We start from the raw sequence: 22,086 nt of genomic DNA on the forward strand, positions 1-22,086 counted from the left end.
TTGGCTTTTAGTTGGATAAATAAATGGCTTCTCTTACATCAAGGAAACTTTCTGTAAGTTGATAATTTATAATCATTCACAAATAAAAATGGACATGGTTTTTAAAATTGTTTTAAAGTCATGTAATTTTTTTTTTTTTTTTTTTTTTTTATAATTGATGTAAAGAAAGAAAGACTGGGTTGGACTTTCTACAGTTTTTGTTGTTAATGTGGCCATATAGGAGCAGTTTCCTTTTAATTCCTATTTTCTCTCCTTTTATCAAACATATTTATCTCTGGTAGAAGATAACATCTAAAACCTTAAACTACTCATTACTAACAAAATGGCCTAGGAACTTGGAGTAACAAGAGTGTTTGGGTAAGTAATTTAGATAACTCAATTATTTTCTACCTTTTGTGTTCAAATTAATTTTTGTTATTCCTTTGTTAAAAGTTTTCTCTGTTCTATTCATAATTTCTCCAAATACATTCCTAGTCTAAATATTAGGTCACTTTGAATGCCATATCCTTTGGTGTGTGTGTACACACACACACACACACAACACCATATACACATGTATGTATGATGTATGTACATAAAATTATGACAGTTTCTAGTAGTTGATTTTGTATCATTTCATAGAATGTATGTTTCTAGAGAATAGCAGTGGCATTATTTTTTTCTCTTTCCTTGGTATCCCCAAAATGTTTCTAACAATCATGACTATGTGGCTGTATCTCAATATGTGTTCAAGAAATCATTGTTTAGTAAATAACCAATTTGCTTGTTTAAAAAAATATTCAACTTTGCCTACCATAAAAAAGTAAGGTACAGAGTTTTTATTGTTATTCTTTGTGTGTTCTCTAATCAACTTGAATAATATCAAATAAAAAGTAAGAATTATCTCTCATATCTCTACCTCTAGTTCTGTATATATTTAAATAATAGTAACAGATGAAATATTAGATAATTTATTCTAGAATCATAGAGTTGGTATAGGGGTTAAAAATAAGATCAACATTCTTAGATGGTGGAAGAAAAAAAGTAAGATCAGCATAACAAACTAACACTTAGCTTATTCGTGTCTGTATGTGATGGAAAGCTATTTGCTACAAACTCTCTCTTGCTGTCAAAGCAGTGTAGAAATGAAGAGAGAACATTCCCTTCTTCCCTAAAGACATTGGAGATGTGAATTTTTTTTTTTTTTTCTAATTGATTCTCTGCTCATGTACATTCTGGAACAGAGCTGGCAATCAACACTGATAGATACAAGGATGAAACTGGTCTCAGATACACTTTGCAAGGTATTTGACCTAAGAAAGATTACTAATCTGAAAGTGTAGTTCATTACTCCTTATCAATACCAAAAAATACAGAAAAATATCTTTTACAATATTCTAGATTTTATTTGTTTATTTATTTATTTACATAAATTAACCCATTTATTATAGGCCAGTGATGTCTCAAAGAGTAGAGGAGCGTCTACTGGTCTTTCAATTCCTTTGGTCTTCTGATGGCGGACTTTACCGTGACAGCGGAAGTGGTATTGCACATCCAGGCACCACCAGCCACTGTCTTCATGCAGGAACCACAGTGCCAGATGCCCACAGCTCGTCTCTTCATCTTGGTTTTGCCACAGAAAGAGCAAGTGTACTTGGCATGCTGGTTGATTTCAATTTTCTTCACCATTTTCCGGAGGGAGGCCCCATAGGGAGTCCCGTATTTACCAACAATCCCAACCTTCTTGGTACATTTGGCCATGTTGCCAGTCCGAGCCCAGAAAGCATATTCTAGATTTTATATACATATAAGGAAGAATCTTTGGGGATAGATCAATGATTAAATTTTTTTGATGGCCTTAAAAACTTTCTCAAAATTTTCTGCTAGTATGACTTTGGGACAATTTTGCCTAGAGACTGGGAGTAGTTTCATGATTATCTTCAACTCTTTTTAACCATACACTTCTGTGAATCTCTCAAACAGTTGTATATATTATGCATAAATGTAGTCTAATACTTTTCATTTTGTACATGTATGTGTAGACTCATGCATTAAAAGCACTTTAAGGACATGTAAAATCCAGATTATGTTTTTCTTCCTAAACATCCTGTTTCTTAAAAATAACAACAGAGCATCCTGTTTCTTTAAAATAACAATCGGTGGTTAAGATGAAGGTGAAATTGTCGAAATTCAGAATTAGGTGATGTTTATTATGCAAAGATATACAAAAGACATACAAAAACAACATACAATGACTGAAATTAATTTATGACTTTCTAAAAATTTTAAATGAATATATCTATACCTTTAATATGGCTGCAGGTTGATAAACACAGCTGTCTGTAATGAGAAAGATTACATCATTTTACTCTAAATAACCCTTCTAATGAGAAATCAGGATTAGAAGAAATTTGTGTTTGCCTTGAGAATTTCAAGCTCATCTCCCCTGGGGAGAATGATAGAGCATTAAGAGATTTTAACTTGAAATGAGGTTATGGGATTGTAAATTGCTGACAGATATTTAGTAAATGATTTAGTGTTTGTGTTTACATTCTAGCTTAGAAAAGATTTTGACTTTTTCAGCAAACCGAAAAAATGTCTTCAAAACACATTTAGCTAATCAAAGTGAAGAGTCCAAAGAATGAGAGAAGAATGAGCAATTAAATTTATATATTTGGATTATGCATTAAACTTTAACAATAAGTCTTTACTGTCTGAGTAAGCCTCAGTCTTTAGTAAGTATTTTAGTGTCATGCAATTAATTTATTCGTATCAATCAAAGAAGTAGTGGTAATTTCCTTGAGCAAATATTAAAATTCACAATATCAGGCATATTAAAAATACTTTTATACCTGTCATGATTTCTAGAAAAGACTACCATTATACAAAATCCAAGAGGATTCTTTTTCAGGTGATTTATCATTCATTCTTCCTGAAAGCATTCAGAAATTGAGGAATATGTATGTAAGGTATTGTGTTTATTATACACCCACCAGGAATGAGTAGAGTAGCTCATGTCCAGCTAACTCTACAAAAAGGTAGCTCTCTGGGGATGATGGATAAGATTGAAACTGATAACACAACCTATTCCGTTTTTTCCTCCTGAAACTTTTATTTTCATTGTTACTCCTACCATCATACACAGTCTCTTTTTCTTCTTTGTGACAAACTTACACAGCTTGCAAAAAGTGATTCGGGCTTCATTAGAGAAATGCCACCCAAAGGGTCTCTTTCAAAAGCTTTGTGTTTTTCAGCTGGAGACAGGACTGAATGCATCATGGTTTCTATGGTCCCACCATATGTAGCCCAAGATAGACGCTACTGTCATTACAGATATTGCAGGAAAATGTGCTAGTTTTTACTGAGCTGCCTTGTGGACCAGTGTCACTGGGGAATATCACAGCCTGGTTTTTGGGAGGCTGTCCTATTTTATATGCAGGTATCATAAAAAGCTTTATGCTTGGGAGCCTAGCTAGAAATACAGCACTTTCCACCCAGCCAAGATTTGCCTTTTTATTTCTTCTATAGGAAAAAGTACCTCACCATTTACCTTTTTATGTCCATTTATAATTCAAAAATATCCTTTTTTCTCTCAGATTTCTAAATCTGAAACCCTCTCTGGGTTTGTGTCCTTCCCCTCTGCTTCTTCACATACATTTTCGTCTGCCCTAAAACCTGTGCAATTAACTTCTGTCACCTTAAAAGCCTTTCTTACAGCACATTGCTCCAGCTATTGAAGCATATGTAATTACATCCCACCCTACCTGTCCTGGGGCATGCTAGTTTCATACAATTTTCATATCACTCTTTTTTCATTATTCAGGCAGAGTGAAATTTTAAGGACAGTGTGATTAGGCTGAAATTGGAACTATTCAAGGTTTGGCATTGTGTGAAAAAGCAGGCTCTTTCCTTCCTTACACCTAACTAAAAAGGTATTGTTAAAAAAATGGTTCAGTCAGCTTGGCACACGCACTGGTCACATATTCAGGACCATCACTGTTAGCCCCTTTTCATGAATCTATATTAAGGTACATTAATATTTTCATGGAGCTTAATCTGGAGAAAATGGTGTTAATTATGAAAGAATGTTATAGATTTATATAGATTCTGTCTATAGATTTTTGGCAATGAGAACCAAGAAAGATACAATGAAGTAATGTGAAGAATACAAGCATTTACACAAATTGCTCCATTGAGGTGTTTAAATATTGAACATCATTAAAAAATCATTGTACAAAGAGAAGAAAAGAATTAAAAAGCTGAAATAGTTGTTCTCTCTTCACATTACATCTAAACAAAAGCATATAAAGCAGACATCAACATGGAAAATACATTCAATCTATTTTAAATTAATAACTATTTCATTAACTTCTTAATATCCAAACCCCATAATTCTATAAGATATACAGTGGTTCACTCTACTCAATAAACATATGCTATTTCCTCAGGAGCAAATTGGGTTGCTAGAAACATAAAATTTATAAAATCTCCGTGATTTTGACAATTCTGTTTATTGCCCCCCAATTGCAAATAGAATTGAAAAGTCAATCAGTACAAAGCCTCTAATACTACGACATGTCGCTGGTATGCAAGTCTATAAACACTATTAGTCACATAATCTTATTGTTCTTATCAAATTATTAAGTCCATTAGTGTATCACATCTAGTTATCAGAGGAATTAAAAATGTGGCAAGCTTCTCCGGGGATAGAATACAAGCTGTAAAGCATAAGAAAGGCCAGGATAGAAGAGGTATGTAAATATGTATTTGTTATGATATGGTGAAATAGGTTGCACATGTGTGAGCAAATAGAAATGATTTTTGGACTTCCCTGTGTTCTTTTACTATCATATTCTATTTTTTCCTCCTTAATTAGAAAAAGTAGCAGAGAACTCACTACTTATAATTCTAATTGCTAATTAAAATTACAGAGTACATTTGAGTGCGTGTCATTACAAGTTACTTCTAAACAATTATTACAGTCACAAAAAAAAAAAAAATCCATTCACCAGAACTAGAATTCTATGATCATGTAAATTTTAGTTCTCTCTTTTGCTTGATAGCTATGTGAAACTGTTTGAGAACATAAACTCATGTGGCAAAAAATTTAAACAAATTCCAAATTTTGGAAGGGGTTTGGGTCAAGATCTGTTGCCTACTACTTGTAGGTGTGTAAATTAGTACAACCAACTTGGAAAATACATCGGCCTTATCTATTCAAACTGTAGGTTTATATATCCTTGGACTGAGAAATTCCAATTCTCAATATATTACCTAAAGAACAAAAAAAGACCTCTCGCATGAGTGTACCAAGGGATGGCCTAGGAGTGTTTATCATAAAATTGACTGTAATATTTTCAGTAGAAAATAACTCCAAAGTCTACTGGCTAAAGAATGTATAGATAAATAATTGAGGCATATTTATATAATAGCACATTACATGCCAGTGAAAGCCAATTAATTACAGCAACATGAATCGTCATGCTTAAATCACGAACTTCAGTATTGAGCAAAAAAAGCAAGTCTTAGAAAAATACAGAGTATTACCGTATTTTATTTATTTACAGATATAAAGCTAAACAAAACAAAGGTTATATATTGCTTGTTGATACACATATATTTGGTAACAGTATACAGAAATGCGAGAGAACGATCTAGCTCCCAATTTAGGAGTAGTGGTTACTTCTGAGGGAGATGGGACTTAAAAAGGAAATACAGAGGTGTTTGAAGGTAATGATAGTGTTTAATTTCCTAAGAAAGCTGGTGGGCTCATGGGCTAATACTCTCTAAATTATTGAGATACCCTATATAAATATAAACATACACACTTTTACATATTAGATGTATTTTAAAGTAAAAAAATAAAATAAAGTAATTAGAAAATTATACATAAAGTTCGGTTCCAACATCCCATTATTAGCTTATGAATTCCACTTGGATTCTCTAAAAATGCATGCTCTCTCTGTACGAGTATAACATTCTGGCAACTGTTCCTTAGATTGATATTTATCATAATCTTCCAGTTCTTGCTACGATTTGAAAGACGGAAAGGGTAGTTCTGGGATTAGAGACAAGAGAATCACATTTTCTTGCCCTCTACACATACTGTCTTTGAAATGTTCTTTGTTGTTGTTGTTTTTTTTTTTTTTTTTTTTTTTTTTTTTTTTTTTTTTTGAAGTACTAGTTTTCTGTACCAGTTTTAGTAATAAGAAATATTCTGTCTGTGCCCAATATACAAGTGAAAATGAAGGGAAAAGTTTTGTACAGGATGTAAAATTGACCGACGTGTTATGGAGTACACCTCTGACTTTTTTTCTACAGTTTAACAATGTTTTGCATTTCTATTAAACAAACTTGTTGAAATCAATCAATGTGTTGTTTTTTTCACTTCTGCTCATTGGCATGATTTTTTTCTTTTCAGTTTAAAGATGTGGAACACAAACATTTTGATTCTTGGCTCTCACGAGTCACTCAACTTTTTAAAATGACGCTTACTAAAACATTTCCATTTTCACGCACCTTTTGAATATTACATTCTAATGTTATATTCAATGTTATGTTAGAATAGGGTGTCTGCTATGAGATGGTTATATCTTAAATATGATGCAATAACTCTGTTGACAACCTCCATAGTGTGCAGGCTACTGGAGAATCATGGTAAGTGAGAGAAAGATTCAGATCCCATGAAGGCACCAAGAAAATCCAGCTAAAAGCATTCCTTGATATCAGTTGTTGTACTCTTTGTGATGTATTTTGTAGTTCAACACATTTCTCTTAGGACCTCGGTAGACACTAAGTACATACTAATTTGTCAAAAACGTATTTGAAACAACTAATACCACTCAAAATATTGTATGAGTAAGTTACTGCCATGGCTGCTCCCTCTGAGAAAAGGCTAAATAGTGAAAATTAAACTTTGAAAGCACCCTTTACCAAAAACCATTTTAATTTCTTTTGGATGTGTAAGAGGAGCCAGTTACAGCTATATTTAGCAGACAATTTGTGCTTACTAATTAGTTCTTCACTTATCCTTGTCTCTCTGTCACCCAGGCTTGAGTGCAATGGTATAATCATAGTTCACGGCAGCTTCAGACTCCTGGGCTCAAAAGATCCTCCTGCCTCAGCCTCTGGTGTAGCTAGGACTATAGGTGCACAACACCATGCCAGGCTAATCTACTTTTTTTTTTTTTTTTGTAGAAGCAGGGTCACTCTATGTTGCCCGGGCTGGTATCAAATGCCTGGCCTTCAGTGATTTTCCTGCCTTGACACTGAGATTACAGGTATAATATGCATTATTTAATTAATTCACAAACGATACTTTAAAGCAGGTATTATTGACCTCAATATATAGATGAGAAAACAGAGTAGATAATTTGAATAGTTCTTCAGGGATTATGTAATCACAGTTTGGATTTTAACACAGCTCTATTGGACTTCAAAGTTTATTTTCTCTTTTTTAATGTCTTTATTGAGGTGTAATGGACATACAACTCCACCCCCCCAAAAAAAAGCCTTACACACATATTTAAAGCAATTTGATAGGTTAGAAAATTTATATTCTTAACTACTTCCACTATACTATTCTCATTAGCCTCCCATTTTCATGCTCTGATTTTTCCTATTAAAATTAATCTTTTTCTTACATCAAGTTTTTGAGAAGTCCAATTAATTAATCTAAAGCAGAGTTCCCTGAACCAGAATACACTAATCTCTTACCACTGATGCTTTCCCACATGTATTATCAACACATCCTGTGCTGACCTATTTGGTTGCCATTCAGTGTTCAGTCCTTGGTTCCTTTGTAATCCGACTTTCAACTCTATCATTTTAAACTAAGGAAACACTGTGCAATGTAAAAATGTACTTGCTTTGAGAAAGACGAATTCATTTTAAGATAAAATTAATTATTCTGCCTATTTCTTTGTAATACTAAGATGTCAATATCAATATTCTATGTCAATGAAAACTATGTCAGTGTAAAGTCACCAACTAACTTTCAAGTGAGAACCTTGCTCTGTCTGTCTAAAATTCCTTTGCCCCAACATCATCTATTCTAGCCCTATTTATTTTTCATTATGTTCCAATGTTTGCCCTTATTCCTCCTAAGACAAGTTATTCTTTGTGATTCTATTATAACAGCATAATTTTTTCTGAAATAATTCTTTTTGTATCTGCATTGATGCTGATTTTTGCCACTGAAAAGAAAGCTTCAAATTGTCAGAAATTATTTTACAGTCATTTTTGTTTTTCCACTGAGACTAGCACAATAGATTGTACATGTAAATTTTCAACATGTATTTGGTAATTGAGTCATGGTTTTATTATAGTATTTTGTCTATTATTAGTAACTTGACCAAAATAAAATATTTGCTGAAAAAAGAATAAAACTGGGGACCTCTTATTTGAGTAGCTATTATCAGGGTAAGTATACTTTTGCCTATCTAGCTCATGGCCATGAAAATGATACAGAAGATAATCAAATAGTAATTTAGCTTCCCATCATTAAAAAAGTCTATGTACATCTTTAATGAAATCAAAGCAATTCAAAATAATAACCTTCTTAGAGTGAAATTTGTTGCTGGCAATGTTTTATATCATCTTGAAAAAAATATGCTATTTGATGCCATTTAGAATCAGGATAGAAGTATTTAAAATGTAAATTATAAAATTTCAAGGATTCATTTTTTCTAGCACATGTGTGCCATTTTCTGTGAATACATTATTGATTTTTCCAAAATAAAAACAATAACATATAATGCAGTGTGCTCTAAATTCATGGTTTAGAGTGTTTGGAGATCTGAGGATGTAGTTCCTCCATAGGAGCCTTGAAGTGAGTGTTGATGTTTCAATTAGTGCCAATTCACAGCCCATGAGAGCTGTGGAGAGCTACCATCTGGTGGCCTACTACACACAGAGAGGAGATGAATGTCTCATGGATATAACTAACTTCCTGACAGATAATTTCTGTGTGAATAAATCCTTAGAGCAATTCAAGTGTGTATTTATTTCAGCTTTTTATTGGAATAGATGAGACAGGTGAACAAATATCCATTAAGGAGTTACTGCCTTTCATGGAACTTATGATGACAAGAAGGCAATATAAGGCTCTCAATCATGCACAGAAGAATTGTGCAGCATGGTTTTAAGAGGGCCAATAGCACATTAGGACAGAATAAATGTCTGTTGTTCTCTTAGATTAATATTTCAAAAATGGAATTTAAAGCCCCAAATTGTGTGGATTTATTTTAAAGTTCAGCTATAAAGCTTCCCAAAGATATAACCCAGCCAACCAGGAAAGCTCTGTGCTCAGAATTTTGTGGCTCATGCTACTCAAGAATGAATATGGAAATATGGTATGAGACAGTTTGCTGTCAGTTTCTAAAAATCATTACACCCACAGAAATTCCATTTGGCCCAGCAAATTTGCACTTTTCCAACCCATATTTCTTAGTATCATTTCTGCTTTTCTGATTCACATTATGAGGCTAAAGCAAGTGCTTGCAAGAAAAGTAGAATCTATCTCCTCAAAAATATCAAGTTTCTTTCAAAATTGAGTTACATAGGAAATCAAATGAGTGGATGACTATATTTAATTAAATTTTCTCAGACTAAACCCTGAATTCCATTAAGCCCACTGACTATTTAGGTTATCAGCACTTGGATTAGCATTTATTTTCTATTTCTACGCTAACCTTCAAAATAGGCAAGTGGACATAATGATCATTTACTGAGTACTTACTAAATAACAGATATTCTGCCAAATTGTTATATGCATTTCTCATCATGTTGAAAGACTACCATCTCTATTTTCTGATAAGAACTTGCCCAGAGTTGCCAAGGGGGAAATAGCTAAGCTAAGGTTCAAATCATTTCTATTTCAGATGTCTGTGCTCAGATATTTGATATTTTTCTTAAAGGTTTATATGTGTAAACACTTATATATTGCATATGTCCAAAGATATTGCATCATCTTTCAGGTCCTCTCCACACATTTAATTTATTCTATTAAATACAGTGATCATAATTTAATCAGTGATATTTGAAATTCTTTTATGTAGACTTGAAACCATTCAGAAAAAAGTAGATTTGAATATAGGCTATCCTCTTACACTAAAAATTATGCCATTTGTAATATATTTATTCTTATCTGTATACTCTATGTTTCATATGAATAAATATTATATTTCTATAGAGGTATGTAAATGCATGTAATGGTATAAAAATTATATACCTATATACCCATACCTCCTGGGTATAGGTTGCAGTGAGCTGAGATCACATCATTGCAATCCAGCCTGGGCAATGAGAGTGAAACTCTGTCTCAAAAAAACAAAACAAAACAAAACCCAAAAACCAACTCTTCAAAGATTTTCCAGTATAATAAAATGTTAATGTAAACATCTAATACATATTTTAAAGCATAAAAACCCATCAACTTAATGAAGATGCTATATAGAAAATGTAAGAATTGACTAAAGAATTATGATAATATATATTAAAAAGTAGGAGTGACATCAGTAAGATGGCAGAATAGAAGGACACAGACTTTCTTTCCCTCATTAGATGCAACAATTCAACAGCAACACATGGATCATTTCACTTTGTGAGAAATTCAGAAACTTGTTGAGAGTTTCTGGCACCCCGGGTGAGTGAGAAACTATCTTCATCAAAACCAGTAGGTAAAGCTGACAAACATGCACCCCATAAACCCACCCCTTGCAGAGTTCTATACAATTGGGAGAGAATCTCCAGTTCCCAGCTTCTCTCTGAGAAGTAAAGAGTTTGTACCTCACATTTAGCACTCTTATATTTCCATCGTTTTCACAAGGTTCTGGCTTCTAACTCACGTGTCTCTGGGAGCTGATGAGGCTGACAATCAACTGTATCCTGGAAGCTACAAAGAAAAAAGTGACACTTTAAAAATGAACATGTAAGGGTGGCTGGCAAGATGGCTAAATAGGAACAGCTCCAGTCTGCAGCTCCCAGCAAAATCAACACGGAAAGAGGGTCATTTTTGCATATCCAACTGAGGTGCCCAGTTCATCTCATTGGAACTGATTAGACAGTGAGTGCAGCCCACACAGAGTGAGCTGAAGCAGGATAGGGTGTCACTGCACCCAGGAAGGGGTCAGGAAACTCCCTCCCCTAGCCAAGGGAAGCCATGAGGGACTATGCAGTGAGGAATGGTGCATTCTGACCCAGATACTATGCTTTTCCCATGGTCTTTACAACCTGCAAACCAGGAGATTCTCTAGGGTGCCCATGCCCTGGGTTTCAAGCATAAAACTGGGAGGCCATTTGGGCAGACACTGAGCTAGCTGCAGGAGTGTTTTTTCATATCCTCGTGGTGTCTGGAATGCTAGCAAGATGAAATCATTCATCCCACTGGAAAGGGGGCTGAAGCCAGGGAACCACATGGTCTGGCTCAGTGTATTCCACCCCTACAGAGCCCAACAAACTAAGATCAACTGGCTTGACACTCTTGCCACCAGCACAGCAGTCTGAATTCAACTTGGGAAGCTTGAGCTTGGTGGGAAGAGGGGAGTCCACCATTACTGAGGCTTGAGTAGGTAGTTTTCCTCTCACAGCATAAACAAAACCACTGGAAGTTTGAACTGGATACAGAACCCACCATAGCTCAGCAAAGCCGCTGCAGCCAGGCTGCCTCTCTAGATTCTTCCTCTCTGGGCAGGGCATCTCTGAAAGAAAGGTAGCAGTCCCACTCAGGAACTTCAAGATCAATTTCCCATCTCCCTGGGATGCTGGCTCTGAAGAGAGCAGCAGATCTCTCAGCACAGCACTTGAGCTCTGCTAAGGGACAGACTATCTCCTCAAGTGGGTCCCTGACCCATGCCTCCTGTCTGGGACACACCTCCCAGCAGTGGTCAAAAGACACCTTATACAGGAGAGCTCTGGCTGACATCAGGTGGGTGTCTCTCTGGGATGAAATTTCCAGAGGAAGGAACAGGCAGCAACATTTTCTGTTCTACAGCCTCCACTGGCGATACCCAGGCAAACAGGGTCTGGACCTCCAGAAAACTCCAAGAAACTTACAGCAAAGGGGCCTATTAGAAGGAAAACTAACAAACAAAAAGGAATAGCACTGACATTGACAAAAAGGATGTCCACCACATCTGAAGGTCACCAACATTGAAGACTAAAGGTAATAAATTGATAAGGATGAGAAAAAAATAAAAATAAAAAAGAAAAAAAAAACAGCACAAAAGGCTAAAAACTTCAAAAACCAGAATGCCTCTTCTCCTCCAAATGATCACAACTCCTTGCCAGCAAGGGAAGAAAACTGGATGGAGAATGAGTTTGACTAACTGACAGAAGTAGGCTTCAGAAGGCAGGTAATAACAAACTCATCCAAGCTACAGGAGCATGTTCTAACCAAAAGCAAGGAAGCTAAGTAATTTGAAAAAAGGTTAGATGAATTGCTAACTAGAATAACCAGTTTAGAGAAGAACATAAATCACCTGATGGAGCTGACAAACAGAGCACAAGAACTTCATGAAGCATATGCAAGTTATCAATAGCTGAATTGATCAAGTAGAAGGAAGTATATCAGAGATTGAAGATCAACTTAGTGAAATACAGCATGAAGACAAGATTAGAGAAAAGAAGAATGAAAAGGAATGAATAAAGCCTCCAAGAAATATGGGACTATGTGAAAAGACTAAGCCTATGTTTGAATGGTTTACATGAAAGTGATGAGGAGAATGGAACCATGTTGGAAAACACTCTTCAGGATATTATCCAGGAGACCTTCCCCAACCTAGCAAGACAGGCCAACATTCAAATTTAGGAAATACAGAGAACAGCAAAAAGATACTCCTCAAGAAGAGCAACCCCAAGACACATAATTGTCAAATTCACCAAGGTTGAAATGAGGAAAAAATGTTAAGGGCAGCCAGAGAGAAAGGATGGGTTACCCACAAAGGGAAGCCCATCAGACTAATAATAGATATCTCTGTGGAAACCCTATAAGCCAGAAGAGAATGGGGGTCAATATCCAACATTCTTAAAGGAAAGAATTTTCAACCCAGAATTTTATATCCAGCCAAACTAAGTTTTGTAAGTGAAAGAGAAATAAAATCCTTTACAGACAAGCAAATGTTGAGAGATTTTGTCACCACCAGACATGCCTTACAAAAGCTTCTGAAGGAAGCACTAAATATGTAAAGGAATAACCAATAATAGCCACTCCAAAAACATACTAAATTGTAAAGACCATCAACACTATGAAGAAACTGCATCAACTAACAGGCAAAATAACCAGCATCATAATGACAGGATTGAATTAACACATAACAATATTAACCTTCAGTGTAAATGGGCTAAATGTCCCGATTAAAAGACACAGACAGGCAAATTGGATACAGAGTCAAGGCCCATTGGTATGCTGTATTCAGGAGATCCATCTCATGTGCGAAGACACACGTAGGTTCAAAATAAAAAGATGGAGGAATATTTAGCAGGCAAATGGAAAGAAAGAAAGAAAAAGCAGGGATTGTAATCATAGTCTCTGATAAAACACACTTTAAATCAACAAGGATAAAAAAAAAAAGACAAAGAAGGCCATTACATAATAGCAAAGGAATCAATGCAACAAGAAGAGCTAACTATTCTAAATATATGTGCACCCAATACAGAAGCACCCAGATTCATAAAGCAAGTTCTTAGAGACCTACTAAAAGACTTAGACACAATAATAGTGGGGGATTTTAATACCTCACTGTCAATATTAGACAGCTCAGTGAGACAGAAAATTAACAAGAATATTCAGGACTTTAACTCAGATCTGGACCAAGCAGAACTAATAGAAATCTACAGAACTCTTCACCCCAAGTAAACAAAATATACATTCTTCTCAGCACCACGTCACACTTATTCTAAAATTGACCACATAATTGGAGGTAAAATACTCCTCAGCAAATACAAAAGAATGGAAATCATAACAATCTCTTAGACCACTGTGCAATCAAATTAGAACTCCGGATTAAAAAATTCACTTAAAACCACACAGCTACTTGGAAACTGAACAACCTGCTCCTGAATGAGCATTAGGTAAATAATGAAATTAAGGCAGAAATAAATAAGTTCTTTGAAACCAGTGAGAACCAAGACACAATGTACCAGAATCTCTGGGACACAGCTAAAGTAGTATTTAGAGAAAAATTTATAGCACTAAATGCCCCCAGGAGAAAGCAGGAAAGATCTAAAATTGACACCCTAACATCACAACTAAAAGAACTTGAGAACTAAGAACAAATAAATTCAAAAGCTAGCAGAAGATAAGAAATAACTAAGTTCAGAGCAGAATTGAAGAAGATTGAGACAGGAAAAACCCTTCAGAACAATCAATGAATCCAGGAGCTGGTTTTTTTTTAAAAGAATAACAAAATAGATAGACTGCTAGGCAGACTAATAAAGAAGAAAAGAGAGAAGAATCAAATAGACACAATAAAAATGATAAAGGGGACATCAGCATTGATCACACAGAAACACAAACCACCATCAGAGAATACTATAAATACCTCTACACAAATAAAATAATAAATCTTGAAGAAATGGATGAATTCCTGGAAATATACACCCTTCCAAGACTAAACCAGGAAGAAGTCGAATCCCTGAATAGATCAATAACAAGTTCTGAAGTTGAGAAAGTGATTAATAGCCTACCAACCAAAAAAAGCCCAGGACTAGACAGGTTCACAGCCAAATTCTACCAGAGGTACAAAGAGAAGCTGGCATCATTGCTTCTGAAACAATTTGAAACAATGGAAAAACAGGGACTCTTCTCTAACTCATTTTATGAAACGAGCATCATCCTGATACCATAACCTGGCAGAGACACAACAAAAAAGGAAAATTTCAGGTCGATATCTCTGATGAACATTGATGCAAAAATCCTCAATACAATACTGGCAAACTGAATCCAGCAGATCATCAAAAAGCTTGTCCATCATGATCAAGTTGGTTTCATCGATGGTTCAACATACACAAATCAATAAATGCAATCCATTACATAAACAGAATCAATGACAAAAACCACATGATTATCTCCATAGATGCGAAAAATGCCTTCAATAAAATTCATCACCCCTTCATGATGAAAACTCTCAGAAAACTAGTTATTGATAGAATATATCTCAAAATAATAAAAGCTGTTTATGACAAACCCACAGCCATTATCATACTGAATAGGAAAAGCTGGAAGCATTTTCTTTGAAAATCAGCACAAGACAATCATGCCCTCTCTCACCACTCATTTTTTCCCCTGTTTTTCTTTTTGCACAAAACAGTCCATTTATTCAAGTGTTCTCCAGCACAAATACATTAGAAAGGAGCTTTATTATATTCTGGGCACAAAAAAAATGTGATGAAGGTGAAATTGACAGACTTTCTACATCTCTTGTATGCACTGACCTCTTTAATTATTTCATAAAGCAGCTATATCATGAGCATCACTTACACAGAGATACAACAGGACACCAGGTCAGTGGGACAGGAACTTGCTTGCCCCTCCACCCTGCCCCTTCCTGGATGTCCTACAATCAGACTGTGAAATGTACATTATTATTGTCAATAAATAGAGAAGCAACCCTAAGAAAAAAATACAGTGGCAAAAGGATGCTAGAACTAGGGGAAAAATAATAAAGAAAAAAGAGGAACTTAAGAGAAAAGAAAGAGTGCTGTGCATGGAAGGGCCATAGTACTGGAAGCTCTGGTCAGGGCCATTGGGCAGGAGAAAGAATAAAGAGTATTCAAATAGAAAGGAAGTAAAGTTGTCTCTGTCCACAGGTGACATGATTGTATATTTAGAAAACCCCATTGTCTCAGCCCAAAATCTCCTTAAACTGATAAGCAACTTCAGCAAAGTCTCAGGATACAAAATTAATGTGCAAAAATCACAAGCATTCCTATACACCAATAATAGGCAGAGAGACAAATTATGAGTAAACTCCATTCACAATTGCTACAAGAGAATAAAATACCTAGGTATACAACTTACAAGAAATGTGAAGGACCTCCTCAAGGAGAACTACAAACCACTGCTCAAAGAAATAAGAGAGGGCACAAACAAATGAAAAAAACATTCTATGTTGATGGTTGGAAAGAATCAGTATCATGAAAATGGCCATACTGCTCAAAGTAATTTATAGATTCAATGCTATCCCATCAAGCTACCATTGACTTTCTTCACAGAATTGTAAAAAACTATGTTAAATTTTATATGGAACTCATGAAGAGCTCCTATAGCCAAGACAATCCTTAGCAAAAAGAACAAAGCTGGATGCATCATGCTACCTGACTTCAAACTATACTAAAAGGCTACAGTAACCAAAATAACATGGTACTGGTACCAAAACAAATATATAGATCAATGGAACAGAACAGAGGGTTCAGAAATAACACTATACATCTACAACACTCTGATCTTTGATAAACCTGACAAAAACAAGCAATAGGGAATGATTCTTTCTATAATAAATGGCATTGGGAAAACTGGCTACCCATATGCAGAAAAGTAAAACTGGACCCCTTCCTTACACATTATACAAAAATTAACTCAAGATAAATTAAAGATTTAAATGTAAGACTTAAAGTCATAAAAACCCTAGAAGAAAACCTAGGCAATAGCATTCAGGACATAGGCATGGGCAAAGACTTTATGACTAAAACACCAAAAGCAATCGCAACAAAAGCCAAAATAGACAAATGGAATGTAATTAAACTAAAGATCTTCTGCACAGCAAAAGAAACCATCATCAGAGTGAACAGGCAACCTACAGAATGGGAGAAAATTTTTGCACTTGATCCATCTGACAAAGGGCTAATATCCAGCATCTATAAGGAATTTAAACAAATTTACAATAAAAAAAAAAACCACCCCATCAAAAAAAGGGTGAAGGATATGAACAGACACTTATCAAAAGAAGACATTTCTATGGCTAACAAACATATGAAAAAAGCACATTATCACTGGTCATTAGAGAAACACAAATCAAAACCAGAGTGAGATACTATATCATGCCAGTTAGAATGGTGATCACTAGAGTCAGGAAATAACAGATGCTGGAGAGGGTGTGGAGAAATAGGAACACTTTTACACTGTTGGTGGAAGTGAAAATTAGTTCAACCATTATGGAAGATAGTGTGGCCATTCCTCAAGGATCTAAAACCAGAAATACCATTTGATCCAGCAATCCCATTACTGGGTATATACCCAAAGGATTATAAATCATTCTACTATAAAGACATATGCACATGTATGTTTATTGCAGCACTGTTCACAATAGCAAAGACTTTCCAACCAACCCAAATGCCTGTCAATGATACACTGAATAAAGAAAATGTGGAACATATACACCATGGAATACTATGCAACCATTAAAAAGGGTGAGGTTATGTCTTTTGCAGGAACATGAATGAATCTGGAAACCATCATTCTCAGCAAACTAACACAGGAACAGAAAACCAAACATCACATGTTCTCACTTGTAAGTGGGAGTTGAACAAAGAGAACACATGGACCCAGGGAGGAGAACATCACATACTGGGGTCTGTTGGGCAGTCGGGGGGGGGGGTAGGGAGGGATAGCATTAGGAGAAATTCATAACGTAAATGATGAGTTGATGGATGCAGCAAACCATATATGGCATGTATATACCTATGTAACAAACCTGCACATTCTGCAAATGTACCCCAGAACTTAAAGTACAATAATAAATAAAAATAAATAATAAAATAAAATAAATAAAAAGAATTTTAAATTAAATGGACTTGTAGTGCTCCCCACAACTTCTTCCCCTGGCTCACTCCAGTGATAAAACCAAGCTTTCAGCTTCTCTCAGGAAAGAGTTGAACTACACATTTAGCTCTCCAGCCCCCACTTTTTGTGGTTGCTACTTGACAAATATCTCCCATCCCTTGCTATCCCTTCCCTAGTCCCCCACCTGCTGACAGGCCCCAGCGTGTAATGTTACCCTCCCTGTGTTCATGTGTTCTCATTGTTCAACACCGACTAATAGGTGAAATAAACTAATAAAAGAAAAAAATACCTTAACATAATAAAGTCTGTGTATTAAAAGCCCATAGCTAACATCATACTCAATGTGAAGTCTTTCTACTAAATCAGGAACAAGGCAACAACCCACTCTACTATTTGACTCAACATAGTACTTGGAAGTCCTAGAAAGAACGCAGATAACATTACCTCACATATTGAAAACCCTAACAGAAAAAAAAAACTAAGCCTAACAAACAATTAAAGAAATTTGGGGGAATTCAGGAGAGCCACAGGATATAGTATGTACATATAATATAAAAATCAGTTGTGTTTCTATACAATAATGATGAACTATCAGAAAAGAAAATTAGAAAAAAAAATCCCATTTACAATAATATTTAAAAGAACAAAACACTTAGGCATTGACTTAACTAAGGAAGAGAAAGATTTGCACACTGAAAAGTAGAAAACAATGATGAAAGAAATTAGCCAAAAAACAAGCAAATGGAAAAACATATCCTTTGCCCATTTTTTGATGGGGTTGTGTTTTTCTTATAAATTTAAGTTATTTGTAGATTCTGGATATTAGCCCTTTGTCAGATGGGTAGATTGCAAAAATTTTTTCCCATTCTGTTGGTTACTGGTTCATTCTAATGATAGTTCCTTTTGCTGTGCAGAAGCTCTTTAGTTTAATTAGATCCTATTTGTCGATTTTGACTTTTGTTGCCACTGCTTTTGGTGTTTTAGTCATGAAATTGTTGTCCATGTCTATGTCCTGAATGGCATTGCCTAGGTTTACTTCTGGGGTTTTTATGGTGTCAGACACTTCTCAAAAGAAGACATTTGTGTAGCCAACAAACATATGAAAAAAAGCTCATCATCACTGGTGATTAGAGAAATGCAAATCAAAACCACATTGAGATATCATCTCATGCCAGTTAGAATGGTGATCATTAAAAAATCAGAAGGCAAGAGATGCTGGAGAGGATGTGGAGAAATAGGAATGCTTTTGCACTGTTGGTGGGAGTATAAACTAGTTCACCCTTTGTGGAAGACAGTGTGGCAATTCCTCAGGGATCCAGAACTAGAAATACCATTTGATCCAGCAATTCCATTACTGGGTATATAACCAAAGGATTATAAATCATTCTATTATAAAGATGCATGCACATGTATGTTTACTGTGGCACTATTCACAATAGCAAAGACTTGGAACCAATCCAAATGCCTATCAATGATAGAATGGATAAAGAAGATGTGGGACATATACACCATGGAATACTATAAAGCCATAAAAAGAATGCGTTTATGTCATTTGCAGGGACACGGGTAAAGCTGGAAACCATCATTCTCAGCAAACTGACACAAGAACAGAAGACCAAACATTGCGTGTTCTCACTCATAAGTTGGTATTGAACAATGAGAACACATGGACACAAGGAGAGGAACATTACACACTGGGATCTGTTGGGGGCAGGGGGGCTAGGAGAGGGATAGCAGGAGGTAGGGGGACAGGGGAGGAATAGCATTAGGAGAAATACCTAATGTAGATTATGGGGTGATGGGTGAAGCAAACCACCATTGCACATGTACACCTATGTGACAAACCTGCAGGTTCTGCACATGTATCCCAGAACTTAAAGGATAATAAAAAAAAGAAAATAGACTCTTAATTTAAAAATTCAACAACATAAAAGAAAAAATCCTGTGGTTTTTCCACGTGGATTGATAGACTTAATATTGTTAAGATGTCCATACTTCCCAAAGTGATCTACAGTTTCAATGCAATTCCTATAAAAATTGTAATAGCATTTCTTGCAGAAATAGAAAAAGCAATTATAAAATTCATATGGAATTACCAAAAACCTTAATGGTTGAAACAATCTTGTAAAAGAACAAAGCTGGAGGCATCACAGTTTTTTATTTAAAATGTGTTAACAAATTGACGGTAATCAAAACTGTATGGTACTGGCCTAAAGACAGATATATTGACCAATAGAAGAGAATAGAGAGCTCAAAAAGAAATCCACACATGTATGTTCAAATTACTTTTAGTCAGGGTGCCAAGAATATACAATGGAGAAAGGACAGCCTCTTCAACAAATGTGCTGGAAGAATATTCACATAACAAAAAATGGTATTGTGATCCTACACGTATAAAAAAGAACTCTAAATAGATTAAAGATGTAAACATAAGGCCTAACACTGTAAAACTCATAGAAGAAAACATAGAGGAAATGCTTGATAACATTGGTCTTGGCGATTTTTCATGGGTCTGACAACTAAAACAGGAAATAAAAACAAAAATAAATAAGTAAAACCTTATTAAACTAAATTTTTTTTTTTGCCTAAAAAGAAAACAATTAACAGAACCAAAAAGCAACCAATGGAATGGGAGAAAATATTTGCAATCTATATATCTGGTCAGTGGTTAATATCAAAAATACATAAGAAACTCCTAAAACTCAATAGTAAAAACTGCCAGTAACCAGATTACAAAATGAACTAAAGAGTTTAATAAATATTTCCCCAAAATAGATAGATATTTAGCCAACGGGTACACAAAAAGATGCTCAACATCACTAATCACCAAGGAAATGCAAATTAAAATCTCAATGATATATCACTTTGCTCCTGTTAAATGGAAGCAATCCCACTTTAGGATGTATATCCAAGAAAATTAAAATTGAGATTTTGATTCACCACCCCTATGTTTATTGCAGCATTATTCAAAATAACCAAGGTATAAAAACAATCTAAATGTCCATAGATAAGTGAATAAAGAAAATGTAGTATATACATACTGTTGTAACTGAGCAAGCGTGAAATTGCTACTGAGATAAAGACTAGGCCAAATTACAGGGTTTTTGTTGCTGGTGGCCGAGAAGGACTGTGTCTTTTTAACCCACAGCCCAAAAGGAGAGTGTTAAGACTTTTTATGCCTGTAAACCACCTCCTGGGTGGGGGTAGGGGCGAGGGGCTTTGGACATTCTGAGGGCCAGAGGACTTGAGACATTTTGTCAACCGCCTCCTGGGCAGGGGTGAGGGTGAGGGGCTTGGACATTCTGAGGGCCAGGGGACTTTGGACATTCTGATTGTTACTTAAGTGGTTCACAGAAGTCAAGATAAGCATTAGTTTACACATTGTCTGGGTAGGGTAAAAATTACAGACCTTAGTTACTTATTACAAATTGCAGGGGCCAAGATGGCGTGGGTTTGGACTGCTTGCCTGTCATATTAGTGTTACAGAGAATAGTTTCAACAGAAAGCTGAGGTATGGTTGAGGTATGCAGTTTTATGGGGCATCTACCATGTCACATTCCCCCCTTGTTTTATTTACAGGAATTAAATTATTGATTCCTCCAGCAGGTTAGTATTGTTTTAAGGGCCCATATTGAGACCTTAGTATTATTAATCTTACAGATTTTACCCTAGATTTAATGAACTGGAGCGGTTGATTTAAGAGGCTGGGGCGAAACAGGAGTCCCAGCAGGAGTAGGGCTAGAGGTCTCACCAGGCCCGTAAGGAGGGAAGTAATTTAAGGGGACCAGGAAAACACTTTTTTGATACTAACTTTCCGAAGCCTTTTGAAGTTGTTTTCTGGTTTTGAGATTTTGTTTGACCAGGGAGAGGCTCTCTTGGATGAGGCCTGACTTATTAGTATAAAAGCAACATTGTTTACTAAGGGCGGCACATAACCCTCTTTGTTTTAAGAATAAAAAATTTAGTTTTTGCCTATTTTGGAGGATGATTTTAGCAAAAGACTTAACCTGATTAGTGAGTTGGGAAATGGAGTTTTTTAAGTGGCTCAAATTAGTATCTATGTGCTGAGAGAGAGTTTTAAAATTTTGATCCCCAGTTGTAAGAGCTGATATTTTAACTGCGGTGGAGGCAGCAATACCTAATTTAACTAGTAGAGGGATGATGATAGGGATTTGCAGCACGGATTAGAGTGGAGAGGGTGGTGACTGAAAAGAGCACACAAGTTTTAGCTTTAGTCAATCAAGGGGTGAATGGTTGATGCTTCATTGTTTTTCTGGTGGGGTAGTCTTGATGTGGGTGTGATGAATCTAGTCTGTCCACCTTGAGTG

General features: G+C 35.5%; 1 protein-coding gene across 1 annotated transcript; it reads right to left on the reverse strand.

The window, feature by feature from the left end:
- Positions 1-1,393: 1,393 nt before the first annotated feature.
- Positions 1,394-1,740, reverse strand: LOC101037024 (large ribosomal subunit protein eL43-like). The gene has a single exon (XM_010335477.3). The coding sequence runs from the start codon at positions 1,738-1,740 to the stop codon at positions 1,462-1,464; it is 279 nt and encodes a 92-aa protein (XP_010333779.2). The 3' UTR covers positions 1,394-1,461.
- Between the last annotated feature and the right edge of the window lie 20,346 nt (positions 1,741-22,086).

The sequence above is a fragment of the Saimiri boliviensis genome, chromosome 13 (genome assembly GCF_048565385.1).
Source record: "Saimiri boliviensis isolate mSaiBol1 chromosome 13, mSaiBol1.pri, whole genome shotgun sequence".
Taxonomy (NCBI): Eukaryota; Metazoa; Chordata; class Mammalia; order Primates; family Cebidae; genus Saimiri; species Saimiri boliviensis.

Bases quoted from the DNA above. Each gene is read 5' to 3' on its own strand.
- LOC101037024 (XM_010335477.3), bottom strand. From the start codon at position 1,740: ATGGCCAAATGTACCAAGAAGGTTGGGATTGTTGGTAAATACGGGACT.